Here is a 23,413-nt window from a genome sequence, read left to right on the forward strand (position 1 = left end):
TACACTTTCCTTGGTCAATACACTTGCTTGTATTTCAGGCTGCCTTTTATTGTCGACATTGAAGTGTCAACAGCACTTTTAAAATTAAAAATCACATAATGGTTTCCCTGTAACAGCAGCTTTTAGAAGTGAGTCTGCAAATTGTTTATTAAACTGTAGGTAGTAGTAGAGCTTTTCTTGTATGACAGCTCTGGCATTACTGCAACTCACCTCCGAGCATGGATGAATCGCTTAATCAGGGTCATCTTGCTTTGCAAATGTGCTAGTTTGCTTTCCTGTTCCAGAGGGCTTCTAGTCTTTGCTTTTGAAAGGCACTTGTATGCTTCTGTCAGTGCTCCTTGTGCTTTCTCATAGTTCTGATACTCATCAATTTCTACCTGCAAGAGGAGAAGAGTTGACCGCCTTGCTGTCTGGCTAGCAAACCAAACACCTTCAGCAGTCACAGGAGGGGGAAGTACCTGAGCACATGCATCATAGAAACCTGCCAGAAGGTCCAGGGCCCGCGCTTTAGTATAGAAGCTAATGATGTTCTTCATAATCTCTGGGTCCTTACGCCAGTCCAGCGATTGGAGGTAGTTGGCTGCCATGATATAAATCTCTCTCTGTCTGGAAACTCCCGCAAAGAAGATAATTTTCTCGGTATCTCCAGATTTCAGCAGTGCCCTCATAGCCTAGCAATGGAAAGGGGGGCATGGGGGAAGAGGGGGGGAAAATATCATTGTGAAGGCAAAACCATAAACTATGCTAAGATAGCTAGGCAGCCCCATCTGGATAGTCTGCTGTATGAAGTCTTTTCCAAGTTATACTTCTCAAAACAAGGGTTTTGAGAAATCTTAGGAAGGTAATAGGCTCAGCCTCTTCAGCTTTTTTTTCTGTTTCCAGGCTGACCTTTAGCTTGTTTCCTGCTTGTGTGTATTTCTTGGTCGCCATGTGGTAATTGCCTTGTCTCATGCAGCAATCGGCGATTTGCTCCAACAGCTCTCTCCGGGACTCCTCAGAGAGGTCCTGGGACTCCTTGGAGACCGTCATCTTCTCGGCCATCTCCTCTGTGATGGTCAGGTTCTGCTTCAGGCAGAGCTGCAGAGCTTCGTGGTACTACAGGAAGTGAGAAAGCTATGAGATGTTGCTAACACCACAGTGGTACTTCACATTGCGGGTGGTGTAACCTACAGAAATGAGCTACATGAAGGCACGGATGCTGACGGCTGTGGGTGCTCTGGCTAGAGCACTGCTGTGCAGTTAAGCATCCTGACATCAACTCCTGCTCAAGTCCATGCTGTCTCATTTTGTTCACATTTGTTCTCCCATGAAGGCCATTGATTCTCATCTGCTTTCTCAGGGGACACTAACGTGGCACTAGAGATTCATCCATTTTGTCTCTTTGAACGTGACATTCTCTGATTTATTAGGTGTGACTACATTAAGGTTTTCAGCAAATACAAACAAAATAAATACAGGCATTTGAAAGATTTTGTTAAATGTTTTGCTTCTTTCCATATGAGAACAAATTAGGAGAGTAGGATATACAATAGCTTTTAGCCCAGCAAAGGGCTACTCTACCCTTGCAAATCACAGAAGAAAGAGACAGACATAAGAGCTCATTAAAGAGGAGGGGGTCTAGGACTGCTCTGCTGCCCGGTGTTTCGGTAAGGCTGAGTTGCTAGCACAATAATGAGGGTGTGGTAGAAGCACGAAAAACGTTTAGGTAAGAAAATAAGTGCCTTAACTACATTGGTGGTATGACAAAAGGGACAGCACTGGTTTTTTTGACTTGACGATGTTATAATTTCCCTGTCTCCCAATACATTAGTTTTGCAGGTTTTAAGCCAGAAATAAGACTAAAAATCAGGAATCCATTTCTAGAGCTAAGCTAGTGAGCTGCCACCCCACGAGTCATTGGCACGAGAAGAAACTTTAAACCTTCTAAATGTCTCCACATAACTGTTTACCAACAAAGATAAATGTGTGTGCATGCACTTTTTTTAACGCACAGCTTACCTTTTTGGCTGTTAGCAGCAACTCCATTGCCTTCTTGTACTGAGCATGTTCAATAAAAAAATCCGAACAGCGCGCTAGCAGAGCTGGGTCTGATTTCTCATCCAGGTCTTCAGCAATTAGCTGCAGGGCCCCAAACTGCTGCGTGGCAAAGGCTAGCTCCAGTGCTTTGGAGAAATGTCCTGCCTGCAAAATTAAAAACAAGTCTTCAAAGACTAGAATAAGCACTGAAGAATCAGTTTACAGGATACCCTAGAGCAGAGTAATAAAGCATTACTCACCATGAAGAAATTACTAATAAACAGTACATACAGTAAAAACTGCAGTTGGTTTAACGTGCCTCTGCTGTAGGAACCGCTTCAGTTTGAAGTTTGGTAATTTTTTAGTAAGAAGACATTTACCTTGTGGTATAACATGACGGCTCTGTCCATCTGCTCCCCCTTTTCCTCATAATAGCGTGCTGCCTCTATCATGTCTTCTGGAGAGCTCAGAAGAGCCAGGTTCATCAGCTGATCATCTAAATTGTTCTCCTGTTCAAAAGGAAAGATCTGGCTTTAGGTATGCAGCAAACAGATTTCATAATTCTGTATTCTGGCAAGCCTACAGCTTTATACTGTCACGTAGCAGTCCATCAACCCCCTTCTGTGTAAAGCCTATACCAACCCAAGAAACTCTGAGCTGCAATGGTCATCATTTGTTTCAGGCAGTTTTCTGTTGAGATACAGAAGAAAGTAATGGCCCATACCACCAAGCCTTTATCGATGCGTCTTTTGTAGACAATACAGGCAGAAACCAGGAGCATCTTCACAGTGGGCTGTACATCAGCAAGCAGTGCCTCACCAGAGAGAACGGGCATGAACGACTTGGACCGCTTTCATTCTGTACACTGCCCAAGGACAGAACCCTGCATTGCTTTTGGAGCTAGACGTGCCTCTTCGCATACCTTACACAGGCGGATGGCGTTGTTAAACGCCTGGGCCCTGGTGTAGAAGTGCACGGCCTGCTTGATTTCATCCTGACTCTCATACTGGCGGGCCAGGTGATACGATGCTGCCCAGTTCCCTGTTTCATTTGCTATTTCAGCAGCCTGGAAAGGAAAACATGTAGCTTTACTTTGTGCCCATATTCATCCCAGGAATGAGAACTTTCTGGAAGCAGATAGGAGCAGGCTGCCTTACCTTCTGAATGTCGCCCTGAAAGCAGTGGACACGGACTAGGGAAAAATAATCCTGAGCCAGTGCGTAGTATTTTAGCGCAGATTCCATTTCAGATTGGCTCTCCAGATACTGTGCCCACCATTTCCACAGGCTCCTAGAAAAGCAACAACATTAACTGCAGTAACAAGAATTGCCAGACTGCATTTTTCACTCCTGGAGATCTCGAACTCAAGACTAGATATATTTTTTTAGAATGTAGACAAAGCTTTACCTCAACTCACGGGTGACATTCAAATGTCTGCACTATAAGGGGAGGCCAGCCTAGATACCTAATGTGGCAGTTCTTGAGGGTGATGTAGTATAACCCTGAAAAAGCTGTAGGAGGATCAGAATAGATAAGACAGGGGTTGAACTTGTGGCTGAGAGGATTCATACTCGCCCTTCCCTGCTCTCTTTCAGACCTGAAAGTCCCATTTGGGAGAAGGAACAAGCATAGCACTGACTTGTCTTTCATCTTGTTGACGTAGTTCTCCAAGGCCTGTAAGTCTTCAGTGAGCATTCGGGGTACCTCGAACCTGTGCGTGTCTGACTTCTCATAGCTGTAGAGAAGACAAAGGTGTAAGATTGTGAAATGACTACCTTTGTATTAGCTCGCTTCCTGTGTAAAAAATGCATTTAATGTTGTTTGACAGCCACAGAGTGACGACACTGGTAACACTGCTTCATTTGTATTATTAAAAGTTCACTGTAAGACCAGCTGCAGTCTGCCAGCACCATCAACACTAAAAAGTTCAACAGTCCTGCAGGGACCTAGAATCAGGGAGGTAATAAGATCACAGGAGAGTAAATACTTCAAGTGCCACTGATGGCCCAACGAAATACCCCAGGAAGCTCCCCAAACATCAAGCACATCCCTGTGCAACTGGCTGAAAAGATCACAAAAGCCCTGGGCTCCTCATGTCACCTCGTCCTCCTGCCATCTGCTGCAACTGCAGCCTCTTTTCCACGATAAGATCACTGCACTTACACCACCAGCTACTGCTGGAGTCTCTCCTCACCTCCCTGCCCACCTTGATCTCATCTCACGTATCTGTCCAATCACATCAGAGCTCTACTTTGACTCTGAACAGAAGTGACCTTACACGTTGTTGTTATATTGTGAGACTTCATATGCTAAAACTCATACAAGAACAGGATTTCAAAAAAGAAATACAACACATTCAAAATCACCTCCCCTAACTTCTCTAGGGACACATCCCAGTCACAGGAGAGGACCAGGCACCAGGAACACCCAAGTCATGACTAAATTCTGCTACAAAAATTGTGGGGGGGACTCTCAGAAGTAAAGAAGTGGGTTTGGTCAGGGGAAAAGGAAAACAGGGAAGTGGTCTTCCAGAGACAAGCACAGGATTGGATATTAGTGGGGTTCAACTACTGGCCCCAACAAGACAATCTTTCCGATGCTAAGCTTTATTAGCCTGGGAGGGTGCTGGGAAGTTTATTGTAATGATGCTTTCACTCCAGGAGATAAAAAGCACCAGAAACAGGAAAAGACTTTAAATAATGATTACTGGTCATCGTCAGACATCCTCCTTAGCCTGCCTTCAGTCTTCACAGGGGAACAACCCCACATTCCCTGGGGGCCACGGGCTGGTGCTTACTGGGCGAGTGCAAGACTGTGCTCTCCGGTTGCCTCCAGGTGCTTAGCGTAGTTGTAGTAGGTGGTGCGAAGGTGAACCCGATCGTGAGCTTCAGCTGTTTCGATGGCTTTCTGCCACTGGTTTGAAGCTTGATAGAACTTGTTCAGGAGGTCATAGCGTTTGCAAGCCTTGTACAGTCGCTCTGCATCCTCCTGCAAGGACAGCATACAAACAGTGTTAGCTCCAACCGGCGTTTCATAGGTGTCATTCACAACAGACACCGCACTTCAAAGTAGTTTGTTAGTGCAGGTCATTGCAATGCAATCAAATTAACAATAATTCAGGCAGGAGGTTTAACCAACTAAATACACGTAGCCTAGAATAGCACATTACTGTGAAACAGGATGTTTATGTGAAAACAAGGAAAGCGCTCAGATCCTGGCATTTACTGTACAGTATCAACTTGGGGGTGACATGAGCAAGCCATCAACAATTAAACGCTGTCATCGGGAGCATAAATCATTTCAGAAAGGGGAGGTGTGCTCATGAGGGGCTACAGTTAACAGCCACACTGTCTACTCAGAGCTAAGGTCCAGGCAAATGGTCCTAGGCACTAGGGGGCTTGGCAAGAAGGCATTACACGGCAGGGGACCCCCTGCGACCTCCAAGCAGGTCTCAGAGGTAGCAATGCTGTTCATGAACAACTCGGATCCATTCCTGGGAATAAATGCCATTAATTTAAGGCAGAATTAGAACAGGAGGAGTTTGCCGATGCTGATGCAAGGGTGAGCAAATTTGGAACGATTATTTTTACTCTTCGAGAGGTACTCCTGTGGAAGGAGCATTTTCCTGCTCCACCCAACTGCTGTCCAGCTGTACACTATATTTAGTAAATTGAGATTATCTGTCCAAGACAGAACAGTTTCTGTCTCCTACTGTTTCAAATTCAAAAAAGCATAGAAAGTAGAGAAGGAAGATGCCTGCACTATGATTCTGTGTGAGATGAAAAAAAGCAACAGAAGTGCATTCGTTTTGCTACAGCTGCCCTCTACCTCTAAATATCCAAAGGGAGTCCTGGCACTTTTCAGCCTCAGCTTTCTCTGCCAGGAAGGTTTTCCAAACATTTAGTTTGAATTCTCCTTTTCTTCTTCACTTTAACTCAGAGTAGTTACTCTCTCTATTCAGCATTTATACTCTTATAAATAAATATACTCTCATTTATTGTTGTAGATTGCTAAACACCTTGTACAGCCAAATTCTAATTATTCAGCTATCTTAAAGATTTCCTCGTCTGTGAAATCTTTCCAAGAGCTTAACAATTTGCGCTGATTTTCTCTGAACTTCTTCCAGTTCATCAACATTTTTTTTCTGGTAATGAGATACTTGAGAGTGGAAATCAATGTTCCAGCTGTAGCTGCAACAAATAGAAATTATCAAATCAAAGTCCCAGGATATTGTGTCTCTTCAAATGCAGCCCCAAACAGATTTTTGCCGTCATAGCACCTTGCCATTTTTTATCTAATTCATGATTTCCTGTGACCTGTGGGGTATTTAATCGATTATCCTTTTCCAGTTTTTTTCCCTCTTACAGATCATACGCCTGGATCTTTTACGGTTCCCAAACTAGAAATTTCTGCTTTTCTTGAAGACCATTAATGAAGACATTAAATAAAGGCAAACCCAGTGAAACACATGCTCTTATCACTCATCTAACTCAACAGTGCTCTGGTCAGTGTTCAACCCACATGATAACGTTGGTCTGAAACCCATTTTAGATCTCAGTTCTATTGGTAATCAAGGCAGGAGGGCTCAGACTACAACAAAGACACAGGGGAAAGACAAATCTCCATTTTGCTGTGTATTAACTGCCAGGTTGGGCTCCAAATGCAGGAACAAAGGACAGTCACCCTGTGCACCAGACTGTGGGGAGGACAGCCTGACCTGACCTGTCCTCTGGCTGTGCTGCATCCAGGCAAGTTACTGCTCACATGATGGAAGAAGCCAGGATGGAAATCTGGGCGACTGTAGTACAGCAGATGTCCCTGCGACAGCACAAGCAGCGAATGTGACTTGCCACAGCTCTCCATTCCCACAGGAAACACCAATTTTGCCTAGACTGTTTAAATGCCTTAGGCAAGCCCTTACTCTCTGGCAGAACAGTTTTAGCCTTTCACTCTACAAACATGTCAAAAGGGAACTTGCATTTCCCATACTGGACATTAAAATATGTTTGTTGAAACATTCTAGCTGGAACACTTAAAGTGCACCCTTTTTTTAATCCCGTCAAACACAGAATGATTAAGCTTGGAAGAACTAATCCCCAAGAAAACAGTTTTTCTGTTTAATGTTTCACACATAAACCATCCTTAAAAGATGTTTCCTTCATTCAGCCAGCAGCTTCCTTCACTCAGCAATTTTTCACATGGGAGTAAAACTCCCATATAAATTCTGTACAGCAGTTAAGGAAACAGGCAAATTAATTAGCTATACCCTTAGGCAGCCATGGCTCCTGGTATTCTTATTTCCAGGCATCAGATTCTGCCATTCTCATTCTCATCTACTCTTTTGAGAAACATTAAAAGGGCTTGGGGTAACTGCTGAGCCTCTGGAGTTCAGGGAAAGCCCCTATCAGCGTCACGCAGGAATTGTGCACTGCTGAAGGAGATGCCTATTTCCCCAGGATAAACACTCAACTCTAGGAAAATAATTGCCAAAACTATTCTTCACTGCTCCTTGGAAACCTGGCAATACATTTAACTCCCCCTCCAACCTTTCTGCACCATAACATGTTTTACAAAATTTTAACAAATTGTTAGTTTCTCTTTTTTGTCCCTAGTTAAGCAGGGTGGATATTCTGGGATGCATACAGTCAGCAGGCTTACCAGCATGCCCAGCTGAATGGCCAGCACGGCCACTCTGGCCTCCTGCTCTGGTTCTTGTTCAGCCTCCCTCAATGCCTTGGCTCCTCTTGCGTGACCCATGTTTCCAAGGCAAATTTTGGCAACGTCGAGCCTCTGAGTCTTCACGCACATGCGAGCCATGTTCTCCCAGACAGCCTCACTGTGAGAAATGGGAAAGAAGAGGAGAGCTGTTACGGTGTCACCTTTAAGGCTTGGGTACTGAGCAGGTAAGATGCAAGGGAAAAGGAGCATGAAAAAGAAAACCATTAGTATATTGGACACTTGCTGGATGTGACAGAGACTCCAGTTGCTGTGCAAAGATTGGAGAGGAACAGAAATAGGCCTCGGACATAAAGCTCAGTTCTGGAGCTGAATGCCCACAGCCTTAAGGAAATCTGGTTGGCAGGTTTTGTTTTACACCAACGTCTAAACAAAAGCAGTTACGTTTGCACGTGTATAAACATTGATCATGCACCAATCACTGTGCTTCTTGCTGTAGCTGCAACATATAGACATTCACAATTCCCCCACGTCAGTGTTCAGATTTCAAAAGAAAAATTATGGGAAAAGTCTTGTATACATAAACCTTACACTCAAACTGTCTTGCATAGTTCAAATATGCAACATCTATTAGGAGCCTAATAGTTGCGCTCAGTAACAGGGAATGATGCGTAGGAAACAACCGAGCAAACTATCATGTTCTAATTTAAAAGTTGCATAAAAAAATGGCACAAAGAAAAACTTTGCAATGCTCAGGATGAGAACTCAGGGCTAAGAGCTTATGCTGAACGTTGCCAAATCCTCTGCCAAGACAAAGGGCAGGGACTAGTTGAGCACCACGCTCCCATGCTGCAACATCAGGTCTCAGCAGGCAGCATTGCTCAACAGGAGAACCATAACACAGTTGACCATTACATGAGGTGACGTGCAAAGGTATTCATAGATTCTGTTTGCATTTGAGGCTCTTCAGAATAAAATGCAATATGTTTGACTAATAGAAACCACACACATTCAAAATATGGGTTTTTTTCAGTGTGTGAACCTCAGCGGAGGTATGGTCCATACAGTTCTCACATACCACCACAACACAAAATAAGTGTCTAGATGATAGAAGAAGAAAACAAAAACAAACAAACAAAAAAAAAAGTTGAATGACACTTCAGCTCCTCCATCTGCAAGCAAATCCCCTTCCAGTTTTCCTATGATTAAAATGTTTTTCTCTTCCCAGTTGCTGTGGGAAAGCCCGGCACAAACAGGGAAAAGTGACTAACCGGGAAGCAGCAAAGCAGATGAGACACAATGTGCTGTCAAACACAAACAATAAAGAAAAGCAAACAAAAAATGCTTTTCCCAAGTTACTTTACAATTACAGCATTTTTTATTTGCAGCTACAACTGGAATAATGTTTCCAGGTAGTGATCAATGTATGTGACAAACTTCATTAAGGCCAAACAGTCTAAAGAAAATAAAATAGGATGAGAAGCGATAATTCAGGGGCAAATTTCAGATGTTCTGCTTGTTTAGTAAAGCAAAAATACACGTCTGAATATTTTACTGAATTTCTTACATCTGCATGTCCGTGCTGAATGTGGTTCAAATGCAGCCTCCTCTCATGCTCTGCTCTGACACATCCGAGTCCCCCCCACTGGGAAGCCAAAAGGAACATTGAAACAGAACACAGTAATTTCTGAACTGGAAAGACCTTACACTCAGAAGGATCTAGCGGTGAGGTTTTTGTAAGTCTATGCATTGTCACTCAATATAGAAATGCTGACTTTATATCAGCAGAAGATGCGATCTTCCTAATTTTTGAAAAATTGGAATTGGCTTCCCTTTTATTCCAGCCACTGTCTGTATCTAGAACTAGAAAGAGCAGGAAAATACCTTTAAAGTACATTTAGGTTGTGTTAGATATGGTCACCTGCTTTGATCAAGGTGCACAGTGAGTTCTGTCATTAGTAAAAGATGCAAAATCTTGGGGTGCATGTGCACGGCTATGCTTCACTGCACACAAGGAAAAGAAATATTTTCCAAAGTCCGTAGCATGCCAGAAGAAGTTGCCAAAAGCCGTTTCACTCTGGGTGAAGGAATGCACGTCTGTGCTGCGATTTGTCAAACTGACTAATGGCAAATTACTGAAAGGAAATCAAAATCTTTATTTTTCAGAGCTTTGACAGCCTGCAATTCTCTCAGTGCAAGAAGATGAGATTTCATGGGCTTGAACAGATAAACAGATGAGAAATCTGATTTAGACTACAGGGAGTGGAAACTTTTGAAAGGAAAGAGAACAGTGTATTTTAAAGTACAAAGTTAAAAGATAACAGTATGCAGAGACACACACCAGGACTTAGAAGATGCTACTCATCATCTATCAGCTGCATTATGCTTTCCTGAATGGCAACAGCTCCTGCCAACTTCAAAACTCGGTGGGAGATGCTGCTGCACGCACAGCCTGCCTGCGGGCCACCTCAGCACCCATGCCAGCCATACACATTGGACCACCCAAATGTACCTCTGCCCTGAGGAGCTGGATCTCTGGCCATCCCACTTCTTTCTCCTCCACTCCAAACTATTTGTAAAACTAATCCAAGGGGCTCCAGCAGCAGGGTACCACTTGGGTGCAACAAATACAGAGGAAGAAACATCTCCAGTTGATGTACTCTGCATTCAGTTTTACTTTGGCAAGCACTGCCTTCCCGACAGTCCCAGCTGAGCAGGTGGTGAGCACACACCAGAATTCAGCACTGTGGTCAAACCAGACCAAAGATGCTGAACTTGGAAGTGTTCATGGTAGAGCAGTGCTTGCGCAAACTTAACCAGCACAAAGACCAAGAGAGAGGCCAAGAGCAGCACAAGCAGCTATGTGAGCATGTTGCCTCCCTCTGACCATCCCTTCTCCTGCCTCCACCCCCCAGAAGCACTTGAAGGAATGTTTTATCTAATGAACCGGCCCTGCTCTGCACAGAGCAGTTCCCATTCTCCCACTAGAGCTAAGGAGGGCTTTGTTAGCAGCTGCACGGGGGAGAACCCACAGCCAAACCTTCTCCCCTGGTCAATGTGGAGCTGCAGCAGACGCTGGTTCTCTCCCGTGGACATTTCCCTCACAAGAAGGAAACTGCTCTGATAAGGCACATACATGTATTATTTCAATGTTCTTCCTGCAGCAAAATATTGGAAAACTGTTTCTGCTTCGAGAGACCATTCAGTTTTGCATGGCACTCCATATACTGCTGCTAAGGTCTGCAGGTATTTCTGACACAGCAATGTACTATTTGCTGGCAAAGACAGTCTTCATATGCGTATATTATATGCTTATTAATATATTTGTATTTATTAGTTTAATATGTGGTTTATTGTATCTTATTTAAAAACTAGAAAGGTACCAGAGTACTACCAACCTGTGAAGTGCAAAAGATCCAAAGCACTTGACAAAAATTCAATAGCACACACCACAGAAAGTCTCACTGCCTAACACAGGCACAAACTGCACAGCTGTTGACCACCACAGAGCACCGTGACCGAGCCCCCACTGGGCAACGACACGGACCATGCTAAATCATCACAGCTCCTTTGCAGAAAGACATGGGGACTTTTAGCCAGAATCTCAGTTTTACCTTTACCCGTAAGAGACACCTCCAGCCTCTCCACACCATGGCTGATCAGAAAGAGCAGATACGTTTTATAACAGCAAATTCTTCATCAGAGATTTCCCTTGCAAACTGTTCAGCTCGAGGCACCCAACAGGCTTGCTGGCAGGAGCAGGCAGGCCTGCAGGCAAGGGATGGGTTTAGAGAAGAGAACAATCTGGGAAGCACCAGCAACAGGCTTCCACATTTCTGTGTCTCAAGAAGACCAGCCTTGGCCTTGGGATGGCACAACCTCCCTGGCAGGCAGACGCCTCCCGCACCAGAGCAACAGTCCTGCCCATCCGTTTTGCTGTCCCTGAGGAATGCAGGCAAATTAATATAGGTCTTGTTAAGGACCAAGAAACAGGAGGCACAAAACAGGCTCACTTAAATCCCAGGCAAACCATGGCTTCTCTCTCAATAGTTGTTAGTGTAGCGAGAAAGACAAACTGTCCTTGCATCCTTAAAAGCCAGCAACTCTTCTTTCCAGGTCTGGCCCCACTGTCACATATAAAATACCAAGTAATGTTTTAACCTGCCCCCAGCTCATGCTCTGGGAATTTCCTGTTCTTCCCCTCCTCCTCTTCCTCCTTTTCTCCCCCTGGAAAGCTGCTTGCATCTGTACTTCATCAGACGAAGCTGGAAACTTAATGAAGACCAGACACAGCACCAGCACGAGCAGAGCCATGGGAATACGCTCCCCGAGCACACCGGGGAGCAACACCTCCCCGTGAAGCACGTGAATAAATGATCTGCTGCTGCACCCCGAACTCCCCAGGCTTCAGGCCGCATCAGTAGTGCTATGGATGAGAAAAGTAAACTTTGATGCCTCTTAAGACCGGACACAAGCTTTACCATGTATTTGATGAAAAAGTTTTTCTTCCTTTATATCCGATGTTTTGCATCTGTTTTTCCATGGAACTATGTTTATAGTATCTAACAGTCTGATTTCACAAACCCTTCTGTTCCTATATATTTTCATTGCCCATTTTGCATGAAAGTGTAGAAAAAAAAATAATCCAGTAAATGGAGTATTATTTAGAATTGCTGGAGAATTATATGTCTGAAGGATCTCACTACAAAATCTCTCTCCCTCTGTTTAATGGGGTATATTTGGAAAATGAACATATGTTCCGTCTCTTGCCTCCAAATAACTTGGTCAGGAGAAAAAAAGGAATCTCTCTTTCCAATTTGGGCCCCAGTTTGTTGAACAGGACCCTGAGCATTCTGCTTTAAAAGACTACTTCATAATGCAAAGGGAAACACCAATATAAGGTACAATATCTATAACACTAATATCAGATACAGTAACACTATTATATATAACTACATATTATTACACCCCTGTAACATTATATGATAGATAGTATATCATAATAATAATACACATTAAGGACGTAATAATATTATTTCCCTAATGCATACATCTACCCGGACCAGTGGGTGTCCCCTCGCGCCTCAGGCACAGCCTGGGCTGTCAAAAACGGAAATAAATAAATCCAGCACGGGGGAGAGCATTTGCCAACCCACAAGTGGGGACGAGGAAGCTTCACTTCCCTACGACAAAATAAACTGTATGAGAAATTCAAAGCAGATTCTCAGCAGCTCATCCAACTGGGACCACTGCAGCTGTACCGTCCTGGTGCAAAGCGTTTGCTGGGAGACTCACCCTGAAGTAAACATGACAGGGCTGGCACGGGGCACCCTTCCCAGCCTCCACCCGCTGCCTACGTGCTGCTCGGGGGCGTCTTCACTGGAAAGGAAAAGGATGCGACAAAGCAGGTGCTGCTTCTCAAGGAAAATTAGCAACATCTATTCCTATTTTTCAAATGTTAATACCTTGCCTGGATGTCAGCAACTTAAAGTTGCACCTTCCACCCCTTTAAAAAAAGCGTTAGCACGTCATCTGGCTTAAATGTACAACAGTGGGTGATTCTGACCAGTTCATTCATTTATGAGCAATTTTACATCAATGTGATTTGGTAGACTGGTCACAGGATAAAAGCATCAGCTGTAGACCATAATGACTAAAGAGGGCTTGGACACAGTCAGAATGAGACAAACTACATGACAACTAAGGTTAGCAGGAATGAAAAGCTGATCATTTAGAAGTACTATGTAAAATTTTGAACACACCTATAAAAATGGACACCGATCTTATCTTCAAACCACTGCAAAATAAATAGTTATAATGTCAAAATTGGTGGCTTACTGTCTGTTCTCTTGTAACCAAGAAAAAACTCAGGACTTGAAAAAATGAAGTTTTATTTGATGTAGCTAGATTATGTTAGATGATTTTAAAACACATTTTTCGGATTCTGGTTATGCCTTTTTAGTGGGAGTAAAAGATAACAAGGAACTAAATAATGCATTAAAAGCTGCAACAATTCAATTAGATTGTTGATAGCTTTAATCATATTAAACGAGTGTTTCTCCAGGAAACGTGTCAGGCATTTTTCATGTATGATCAAAACACTGAAAGCTGTCTAGATGATTCCAAAAAACCTCTTCCCTGGCAGATACAGAATATTTGATAAAGCAATAAAAGCTTTACAGAATAGTATCTATAATATCATATTAAATACATAGCTTTGTCTGTTCCAAACTTGCCCTGATGAAATCAGCACCAGGTTATTGTTCACTGTGAATTTTATCAAACAAAACTCTTGTGTCCTAAGGAATGCAGTAAGTACTGCAATTTAATATACTGCTGCACACTTAACAGTAGAGAAGTGTTCATTAAGGTGATCGATGTTTTTTTTTCTTTTTTAAAGGATCAGAGGGATTCCCAGACTGTTTTGTACTGGAAGTGCAAGATCTCTGAGTGAAGATAGAAAATGTCTGACTGTGAATACACCAACAAGAACCATTTGGTTAAAACTGTAACAAAAATTAACAACTGTGCCCTTTCAGTATGAGGATAGGAAAATTTACCAGATCTTTGCAAAACTTATTTAATTTTGACTTGAAGTGATCTACTTATTTGAGGAATTCCCCAATTTTACATCTTTAAATATTGGTATTAGTTGAATAGAATGATAAAAAGCCATTTGCCTACTAAAAAATAACAGAAAAAAATATTATGCTCCACATAAGCAACTGTAAGCAGAATTTGTTACGTAGTAAATAGATAAATTCAGCATGGAAGCAACTATTTATCTGATATAATCTAAATTATTAAGATTCTGAAAGTCTAATTACATTTACATAACTGATTTATCACCCAGAAACACCCAAAATGCTTTATAAGCTGCTCTGCAAATTTGATGGAGTAACTGAACCTACCACTAGGCAGAACTACTCTCTAGCATAGAAAAAAAGAGCAAACAGCTACCTCCAGACAAGAACACCCACCAGAAATTTTGCCATGGGAAAAAGTCATCACATGCTTGCTGAATTACTGCAGCCAACAGCAATTACTGCTACCTTGCGCTGCTGCTCAGATACTGTCCGTACTGGTGTGTTACCTGGGTGGGCTGAAGAGCGCTGCACTGTTGTCCTTCCTGCTCTGTAAGCTGCGATCAGGGTTCCCAGAACAAATTCCATCATCGCAAAAACTAAAAGTCTGAAATCGTTTGTGATGCGGCAGTCCCCATCCAGAGAGAGACCACACGGGCTTGAAGCCATGCAGCCTCTTCTGAGATGACCACCCCACCACAGCTAGAAGGACAAAGCACCTGATCTAAGGCCAACTCTGTCACCAGTCCCAGCACCATCTCCTGTGTTTGATGTGGCAGTGAAACGATCTATTTGACTCACCTGCATCTCTTCCCAGCTGCAACTCACTGCACAGCCACCCACACACCTGCAGCCACAACAACAGGCAATTTGGGAGAGAGAATGAGATTTTTTTTTTTCCTCTGGGAAAGCTGCCTTAAATGTAAACTCATTGACTCGCACAGATTTGCATATGTAACATGAAGAATTTCTCAAGTATCATAGATCTCAAACCACAAAACTAATGCTGTGATGATCACCTGATGCTGATCACCTGGTGCCTTTGGCACTCAAAGAGAAATATAACTTAGGAAGAATATAATTTATTTTTCATGTTGATGGAATTCAAAAAAGAGGTTGAATATTCTCACACCAAATAACTGGCGTGAAAAGAGGAAGAGATGTGACTATGCTTTAAATTATTAGACTGATTTGTTCAGTCTTTGTGAAATACAATTGCTTTTTTTTCTTTTTTTTTGCATGTAACATGTAAAGAAAGTCTGTGCCCTTCTGAAAATACATACTCAGACTTCAACAAATCACAAAAATCAAAGACAGGAGGGGGCAGAAGCAGGTGTACGATTGGGTAGAAGAGATTTTTCCCTAAAGGTAAATCTCTCCTGACACTATCTGTGTATGAACATCATCTGCCTTGCTGCTCAATCACAGGCTTAAAACAGTAACAAATAATCCTGGCTTATAAAATATGAAAATACAGTTGTTAGGAAATGTCTTTGAAGAATGGCAGACACCAGCGTGTTATTTATACTGAAACTTCTAAAACCAGGGATGTATGGAAACATGACCAATCACAGGAAAAAGGAGGAAAAGATGCCATACCGCTGTCAAAGTACTAAGATGCTCAAAGTTCAATCCATTTAAGGATTAAAAATGAATCAAGTGCACTAAGGAAGGGGTGAGTTCATAACCAGATTTTTACATTCAATTCCAATAGCTGAAAACTAATTATAGGGGCATATGAACTTCACTGAAATATTTTCCGCTCCTCTCCACAAGAAGTCTTAGAAAATAAAACGTTGCCTTTCAAAAAATTTCCAGTTTGTCTATGTGTATTGGGTCAGTATGAACCTGTCGATTAAGGGCCAAATAACTTAGCTAGTAAGATAGAGCTGCTATAAAATCAAAACAGTTTCTCACCTAATTCTATTAATTACACCCCTGTGAACTCTTGTGCCAACATCTCAGGTGCAGGCTGTGCGGTGATGCCGGTACTCCTGCCACGACTTCTCACTACTCCCTCTCCAGGCTCCTGACGGAACGTTACACCTTCATTTCACAATATACTATTTAATACTACACCTTCTACAGTATTTTCTCAGCCTAAAGAATTTTGACAGGCTCAGCTCAGCTCAAGGAAGGGCATAACCACAGCAATAAGACCCCAAGGGGCAGGAGAAGCTGCCAGCCGCAGCAGGACTACATGGAGAGCTGCTCTCTGCAAGCCTCCTCTGGAAACATCCATGTTCAAGGACTGTTGGAAACGTCCTCCAGAACTTTCTTAACCTGTTTATTAGAGCTGCTTTCCTTGCAGCTTTTGCAGCACCAGTGCTGCGGTCCTGGCTTGCTGTGTGGTAGTTGATTCTATACTGGATGGTGAACAGAGGCACTACATTAAGCAACTTGCAGAAGCTTTTCCAGCCTCTGGGCACTGCCGGGAGGTGGCCAGCCTTCTCAGAGGCACTGCACAGCCACCAGCGTTCACAGCAAAGTGGGACGTGAGGCTCGGGGCTGTGCCAACCCAGTTGCAATGCAGCAATTTTCAGCTTCATTCACGTTGTAACCTGCAACTGCCTTTTCAGAGACCCCCAAATTCCTTTGTCTATCAAGTTAAGAATCTCAAGATTTTATATTTCTTATTTATCTGCCATGCTTCCTTCCAGGGTTGCAGAGAGGAAGGGAGACATCGGTGGACGCCCCTCCATTGCTCTTGTCACACTATTCAACATCTAACCCCAATATTGCTTTTCTTTCAGTAAAAAGCATTTCAAAATCCCTCTCCTCAATCCATTTCTGCACACCTGATGCTCCGAGGGTTGAGGCTGGGGAATTCTTTTTTTACTTTTCAAGAGGACGTGTGATTTGCTCCCTGGGCTCCCCTGCGATGTGCAGCCTGGTCCTCGCAGCCCTGCTCTGTGCTGCTGGGAGGGGAGGAGGAGTGAGACGGGGAGGGGAGGAGGTACAACTTTAGAAGTCTCCATAGTCTTTTCCTTTCAGGAAACACATCCTGTTAATGTTTGACTGCTGTGGCAGTGGCTCTGTTTGTTGCAGCCGACTACGCCCTGAGGCTCACCAAAAACAGCCACAAAAACAGCCATTTCCTCTTCGTGGAGAGGTGGGGGGGGCTTTTCCTCACAGCAGTGGCTGTTCTCCGGTCCCTGCACCCACAGCTCGGATCTTCAGAGAGGGACACGATACGGCAGAGCAAACTTCAAGATACACCGAACTTGCAGAGCTCCTCTGGGATGATAGCATTCACCTCCAGATCGGCTTGGCTTTGAGAGAATGACATTTGTCACAGTTTGCGGGATATACTGAAGTTCGCACCCACGAAAAAGGCTTTCAGAGCAGCACTGATTGACTCGGAGGACCCGGCACGCTTAGTACACTGCTGGCGAGCATCTCCACCTCTGCCCCTGCAACAGCCCTGGCTCTCCTGCCTTGAGACTGGAGTCTTTCTGGATTCACCTTGTGTCACAAGGAATGGACCTCCCTATCGTTCAGTTCATCACAGGACTGGCATTACTTATTAAAGTGCAAGAAGGTGGATAAGCCAAAGCTGGGAAGGACCTAAGAAAGCTTCTTTGTGTTCTTATTTTATGGAATTCTCCTACCTACCTCACAAAATTTGCATTTCCTTGATCAGAAACACCTCTGGAATTGACTTTGAGAATGAACGGTGATGTCCTCTAGCCCTTCGTAACATCCAAGCGAAGCTGCCTCTGATTCAAGTCCAATTTCAATGTGCTGCAGCTGATTGAAACCTCGTGTCTTCTGCAAATAGAGACTGGCAGCAAGGTGACAGTCAGATATGACTGTCCAGAAACTGGTAGCCACAGCTGTGTTGGTAGCCCTGGTCTCGCTTATTCTTAACAATGCGGCTGCCTTTACTCCCAACTGGGTATACCAGACCCTGGAGGATGGGCGTAAACGTAGCGTGGGGCTCTGGAAGATGTGCTGGCTGGCAGAGAAGAGCAGAGGAGGTGCAAGCACAAGTGCCAGGCATGGGCAAGGGGAGGAGCGCGAGTGTGAAGCCCTGGGCTGGGGTTCCGAGTCAGCTGGGTTCCAGGAGTCACGCAGCACTGTCAAATGTAAGTTCAATCTCTTGTCTTCTCTGTTTACACTAGGTTACAATTGATATGGTATACCTGGTCCCCAGGAGATTTATAGCCTAATCCCGAAATCACTATGAACCATCTGATTCTAAACATCTCTTAACATTCATCCCCAAACAAATTCATTTGGAAAAATAAGAATAATTATGTCCAACAGTGATGGACTGAACTCCTTCTCCTCCCACTCTAAAAGTAATCTATATAGTGCTGGTTTATACAATGTACAGAACGATACACTTTGAAAAAATAATCTGTGCAATGTTAGCCTAAAGCTTTGAGACATTGGCCGCTCGCTCTTCCCTCTTGGGGTCCTGCTATAAGCATATTCCTTCCTTCTCAATACATTAAACACCAACTGTAGTTGCTCTGAATACCATAAAATTTTTGGAAAAAAAGAAACAAAGTATTTAGATGCCATGCTAAGTTATTTCTCCCTTCTGTCTACTTTTGTTGGAAGTGCCAGGAGCAGAAAAGACAGAAACAGTTTTGGTAAAAACATGTAAAACTGAGACAGGCCTTAATGTATGCAACTATTCTTCTTGGTGAAAAAACACAATTAGTATATTACTTGGGGAGCATGGAAATCATTAAGCAAGGTGGTTTTCTGATTTTGCAAATTCACAGACTCAGGGGATCTGAAGAATGCATATAGCTTAAACTGAGCTAGTTAAAAAATTTTGTATAATGAAACTCTGTAAGCCAATGTTGAGAATTATAAAGCAGAATAATCAAAAAGTGCACCTTATCATATTCACGTTAATGATGTGACCTTGCTCTCATTAAGAAACTAGTGCAGAACTGTGCTTGGAGTACCTGTGGTCATCTCTGACACGACAGCTGTGACCACAGCTAGCTGTGGTTCCAAGAGGTTTGCTCCACAGAAAGCCTCTGCTTCCAGCAGCTGGCTTGGGGGCAGGCAGCCGGGCAAGCTGCTGGGGGGCGAGGGCTGGGAGCAGCAGAGCCTCGGGGGCCGGTCAGTCAGTCAGATCAACTGCATCCTTCAAGGAACTGAATATAACAGAAGAAACGTCTGTAAGTTCATGCCTTGACAGACAGTAGGATTTCCCAGAGATTTTGACAGTGCTCATACACAGCTCTGATGCTTCTGAAGGACAGTAGCATTAGTAATACTAAGTAATTTCAGATAGATTTTTATTCATGGTTTGAAATGCGGAGAAAGAACAAAATGCTCTGCTCCTCCTCAAAGTCTCTTATATCCCTCTGGAGACAAAACCAAACAAATATAAGAGGAATTTCTTTTAAGAAAATGCTTTAATGTGGACCCATTCCCTATCACGTTTTCCAACAAAATTGCGAGGCAATATTTTTTGCACATTTGCTGATATTAAAGCTGCCTAAGTCACAAACAAAAAACTTCTAAACCATTATAAAGCCCTAAACCTAACTTCACATTAGTTTTTAACTGAAAGAACTTTTGTAATTACAAACCATTATAAAACAGATTAGACCATTGAAAAAGGTCCTTGACGTGTACCTGCAACTTCATCAGAGGGATCACTGCCCCAATAAATATTTATAAGCCATGTTCTAACTTGAGAAACATGCATACCGTTCCTGAATTTTAAAAGTAGGTGTTCTATATTTAACAGCTAGAATGAGCTCTGGCATATTGAATTTGGCTCCTGCAGCACTCTAAACACACAAACTTTTATTTCTTGCTGTGCACAGGTCAGAAGATGGGAGGTGCTATAAAGACTGGCACAGATGTATCTGTTTCATGGCAAAATTGTATGGGCAGCAATTTCTTATGTCAAAGAGAAGATAAATGTGATAGGAAAACATTAAATTTCAAATTAATAATTATAGTATGATCAAATCCCCAGAAGCATTCTCTGACAAAGCACTCTTAAAAATCCTAATTTAAAGGAGGACTTTAAAGCCCAGTGACTCGATTGGTATAGGAATAAAGCATCCATTCATTATTTAATCTGCAAGCAAATAATAAGCAAAAGGCCAATTCTGAATCTTTATAAAGCATTTAAAAGAAAATCTCATCTCCACAGCTGTGCCATGACAAACTAAGTAGGAAACAAATCTGTTGCACATTTTTAAGACAAATGTTCCCACGGATTGTACACATAGTCAATATGAGCCTGATTCTCCATCCATGTTTTTGTCACATTTGTCTATTTGTCTAATAACAAATCACGTTATTTTAGTAATATGTATGGCAGTCCTCATCTGCCAGCTGCGGATAAATCACAAATATGTGTGTATGTATGTGCATACATATAAAGATAACTTTCTGAACACAGGAATTCCTTCCTCAATAAGAGTTACCCATGTAGTATTTTGGATACCATTTGTAGAACAATAAACACAAAATATGTTCTTGCAATAGCAGTGCAAAAAAGGCCACAATCTTGCAGATATTAAAAAAATATAGATATAAACACATACATATTGGGGAGAGAGCGAGTTATTTGTCTCACAGTTCAACAGAAAACTGTAAATCCTTTGAGAATTTGCTTTTCCATATACTGATGACTTCTGTACAAGTACTATATAAGTAACAGCCAACTAAATGCACTACTATAAGCAGGCTCGCTCACTGGCAGAGGGGAGCACATTCTTAAAACTTATTTTTCACTGACTTTCACTGCCTGCTTTTTCTTCCACTGAAATCATTGGCAAAGCTCCTCTTCAGGGGACATGATAAAGCTGAGGTGTTTTTTCCCCTCATTGCATACACAGCTCAAACAAAACAATTTGCAAGACAAGCAAAATGATTTGCAAGAAAAATTATGGAAGTAGCTCATTGTGTCAGGATTTGCATGAGCTTAAACTAAACTACATGAAATTGAAACAAATAATAATTGAAGCTTTGCATATTTCGGGTGAAAGTCACAGTAAATGATCTGTCTAAAGACCGCACAGGGAACGAACAGGAAGAGTCGATATGATAGAGCATGTCTGCCAAAAGCCTCTCTGAAAATGCAAAGTCAAATTCCATACCAAATACCTCTCTGATCCAATTCCCCGCTACCAGGACACCTGTGTGAATTACTTCACTGCAACACAAACCACTGGAGCAAGGGGAAAACTAAGGTATTTTGCATTCAAATCCTGCAACATAAACACTGCATCAAGGGTATTAAAGTGTCAGTAAAGGACCACTGGTATAAATACCAAGTGACATAAATGACAAGGAGAGATTGCAGATACTGTAGCAGAGAGATTGTAAGAGACAAAAAAAAAGATTAGAAATGGGGGAAAAAAGAAATCCAGGGACAGGAGTAAACGGTATTAAAAAATACTATATGGAAACAAAGCATCTCAATGCGAACTATTTCAGTAAGGCACAACACAAGAAACATGGATTACTTTGGTCCTAGGAGAAAACCCCTCAGCTCTGTTCTTCAAGCTCCTGTCCTCACTGCTCCTGGAAGGGGGAGATCTCAGGCCCTTCTATTTGTCTTTATCAGCTTCTTCATTTCTCTTCTCACTGTGCAGTCCTGCACCCTTCTTTCAGCCATCTGTGACGCTGAAAAGCTTCTGTGAGACAGTTCAAATGACCAGCAGCACAGCAAGAAAACAGCCAGGGTTGGAGTAGAAGGTTTGGGGCGGGGATGCGTTTTTTGTGTGGTTATTTTTCTGTTAGATTAAGCAGTGGTAGCAGGAGACCAACAGGTACTGCTTCTAGCACAAGCTGAGTGACGCAAGCGTTAGGACGGGTAAGAATAGCTCCTTTCAGTGGCAGCTAACTATCAGATCTGAAATCTTTGCTTATGCTGAGAATCAGAGCCCAGTTACAAGGACAACTGTCAAAGCTTTTCTAACATGGACAAACCACTAGACGACACAAAATTAAAGGCTTCACCAAGAACTCACAGTACATCCCCTCTTCAAAACACTTTAAGGAAACATAGCCAGGCAGCCTAACTCTCACCTCAATGAGAGCAAAGGAATTTGCCAAAGGTTATGCAGTTCCAGAGCTGTAGCAAAATTTACAAATTTATGTATTATGTATTAAAAATGTACAAAGATTATTCTTTTGTCTGCATCTCTTAACCCTTCAAAAAAAGACCACATGTAGCAGAAGCATACACTTAGTAAGATCTTGGGTAAGACAGCATGTCTTGAGTACTCAATACTCAGCTTTGTGCCCACTTAATGCATGAGCAGACACAGCATATCGAGCGATGCAGTGTCACACAGGGTCACACAAGCTACCTTGAGTAGCAAGACCACGTAGTTACACCACGAGTGATGCCCTCTCAGAGCAAACCAGACATACGCAAAGCCCTTGTTACCTACATCCCGGCCCAATACCTGGCCAGTAATACTGCGTTGCACTGTGTGAACACACCAGATTACTTGGAATCAGCTTAGCTATTTTTAACCGCACTGTGCAGTACAAATATGCCCTTACGTCCTGCTGTGCTACAAGGCTATCTCTGGGTGGACAGATGGAGCTGATTTATTCATTAGCCGAGGTCACAGTCTGTCCCTTGTTGTCTAAAGAACATTATGAACAATGTGGATATGCAGGAATAGGGAGGGGCTTAAAAGATATAAAAACCTTGCTCAGTTCTTTAGGGTTCCAGAAGACACAACAAAAATCCCAATGGTGGGAAGCATGTATCATCTACAGATGCCCAGAGCAAGATACCCATTGTTAATTGTCCGCACAAGTTCTTACAAGGAGGTGTAACCAGTGCCAGGGAGAGGCACGGTATCATGAACAGCTACATGGCTGCCAGAGAGACCAAATACAAACACCTTAAATGTATGATTTATGCAAACACATGTACACTATGAAATGCGGTGGCTAAGGCACGATGCTTCTCAGTGTGGGAGTAAGGACAATACTTGCTTGCAGAGGCAATAGTTCACTTGAGTGCCCATAACCACTGTATTCTCACAAATCTCCCATGTCCACAAAACTCTCTGAAATTTGGCTGGATGGAAGCCAGACTGAGTCAAGCAGCTGAGCATGCTGTAGACACATGTTGCTTTTTCAATATATGCAGATCAAAAAAGGAGGCCAGCTGCATTTGGAGA

At 42.8% G+C, this 23,413-nt stretch overlaps 2 protein-coding genes across 12 annotated transcripts in view; one reads left to right on the plus strand and one right to left on the minus strand.

Annotated features, from left to right (window-relative positions):
- Positions 1-23,413, minus strand: part of IFT140 (intraflagellar transport 140) — an 85,978-nt gene that overhangs the window by 1,444 nt on the left and 61,121 nt on the right. For 6 of the 11 annotated variants that reach the window (XM_027791832.2, XM_027791834.2, XM_027791833.2 and 3 more), the window contains 10 exons: positions 12,988-13,071; positions 7,675-7,852; positions 4,814-5,004; positions 3,656-3,751; positions 3,174-3,306; positions 2,939-3,082; positions 2,397-2,525; positions 1,999-2,181; positions 889-1,095; positions 211-671 (listed from right to left, as the gene is read on the minus strand). In XM_027791832.2, coding sequence (XP_027647633.2) covers positions 211-671; positions 889-1,095; positions 1,999-2,181; positions 2,397-2,525; positions 2,939-3,082; positions 3,174-3,306; positions 3,656-3,751; positions 4,814-5,004; positions 7,675-7,852; positions 12,988-13,071 — 1,806 coding nt within the window. The remainder of the gene's footprint in view (positions 1-210; positions 672-888; positions 1,096-1,998; positions 2,182-2,396; positions 2,526-2,938; positions 3,083-3,173; positions 3,307-3,655; positions 3,752-4,813; positions 5,005-7,674; positions 7,853-12,987; positions 13,072-23,413) is intronic. The other 5 variants (XM_027791838.2, XM_055805355.1, XM_027791836.2 and 2 more) reach the window with 3 other exon arrangements.
- Positions 17,278-23,413, plus strand: part of TMEM204 (transmembrane protein 204) — a 29,655-nt gene continuing 23,519 nt past the window's right edge. The window contains exon 1 of the mRNA XM_005241001.3: positions 17,278-18,364. Within this exon, the coding sequence (XP_005241058.1) occupies positions 18,085-18,364 (280 nt within the window). The 5' untranslated portion in view covers positions 17,278-18,084. The remainder of the gene's footprint in view (positions 18,365-23,413) is intronic.

Source organism: Falco peregrinus, chromosome 5 (genome assembly GCF_023634155.1).
Source record: "Falco peregrinus isolate bFalPer1 chromosome 5, bFalPer1.pri, whole genome shotgun sequence".
Classification (NCBI taxonomy): Eukaryota; Metazoa; Chordata; class Aves; order Falconiformes; family Falconidae; genus Falco; species Falco peregrinus.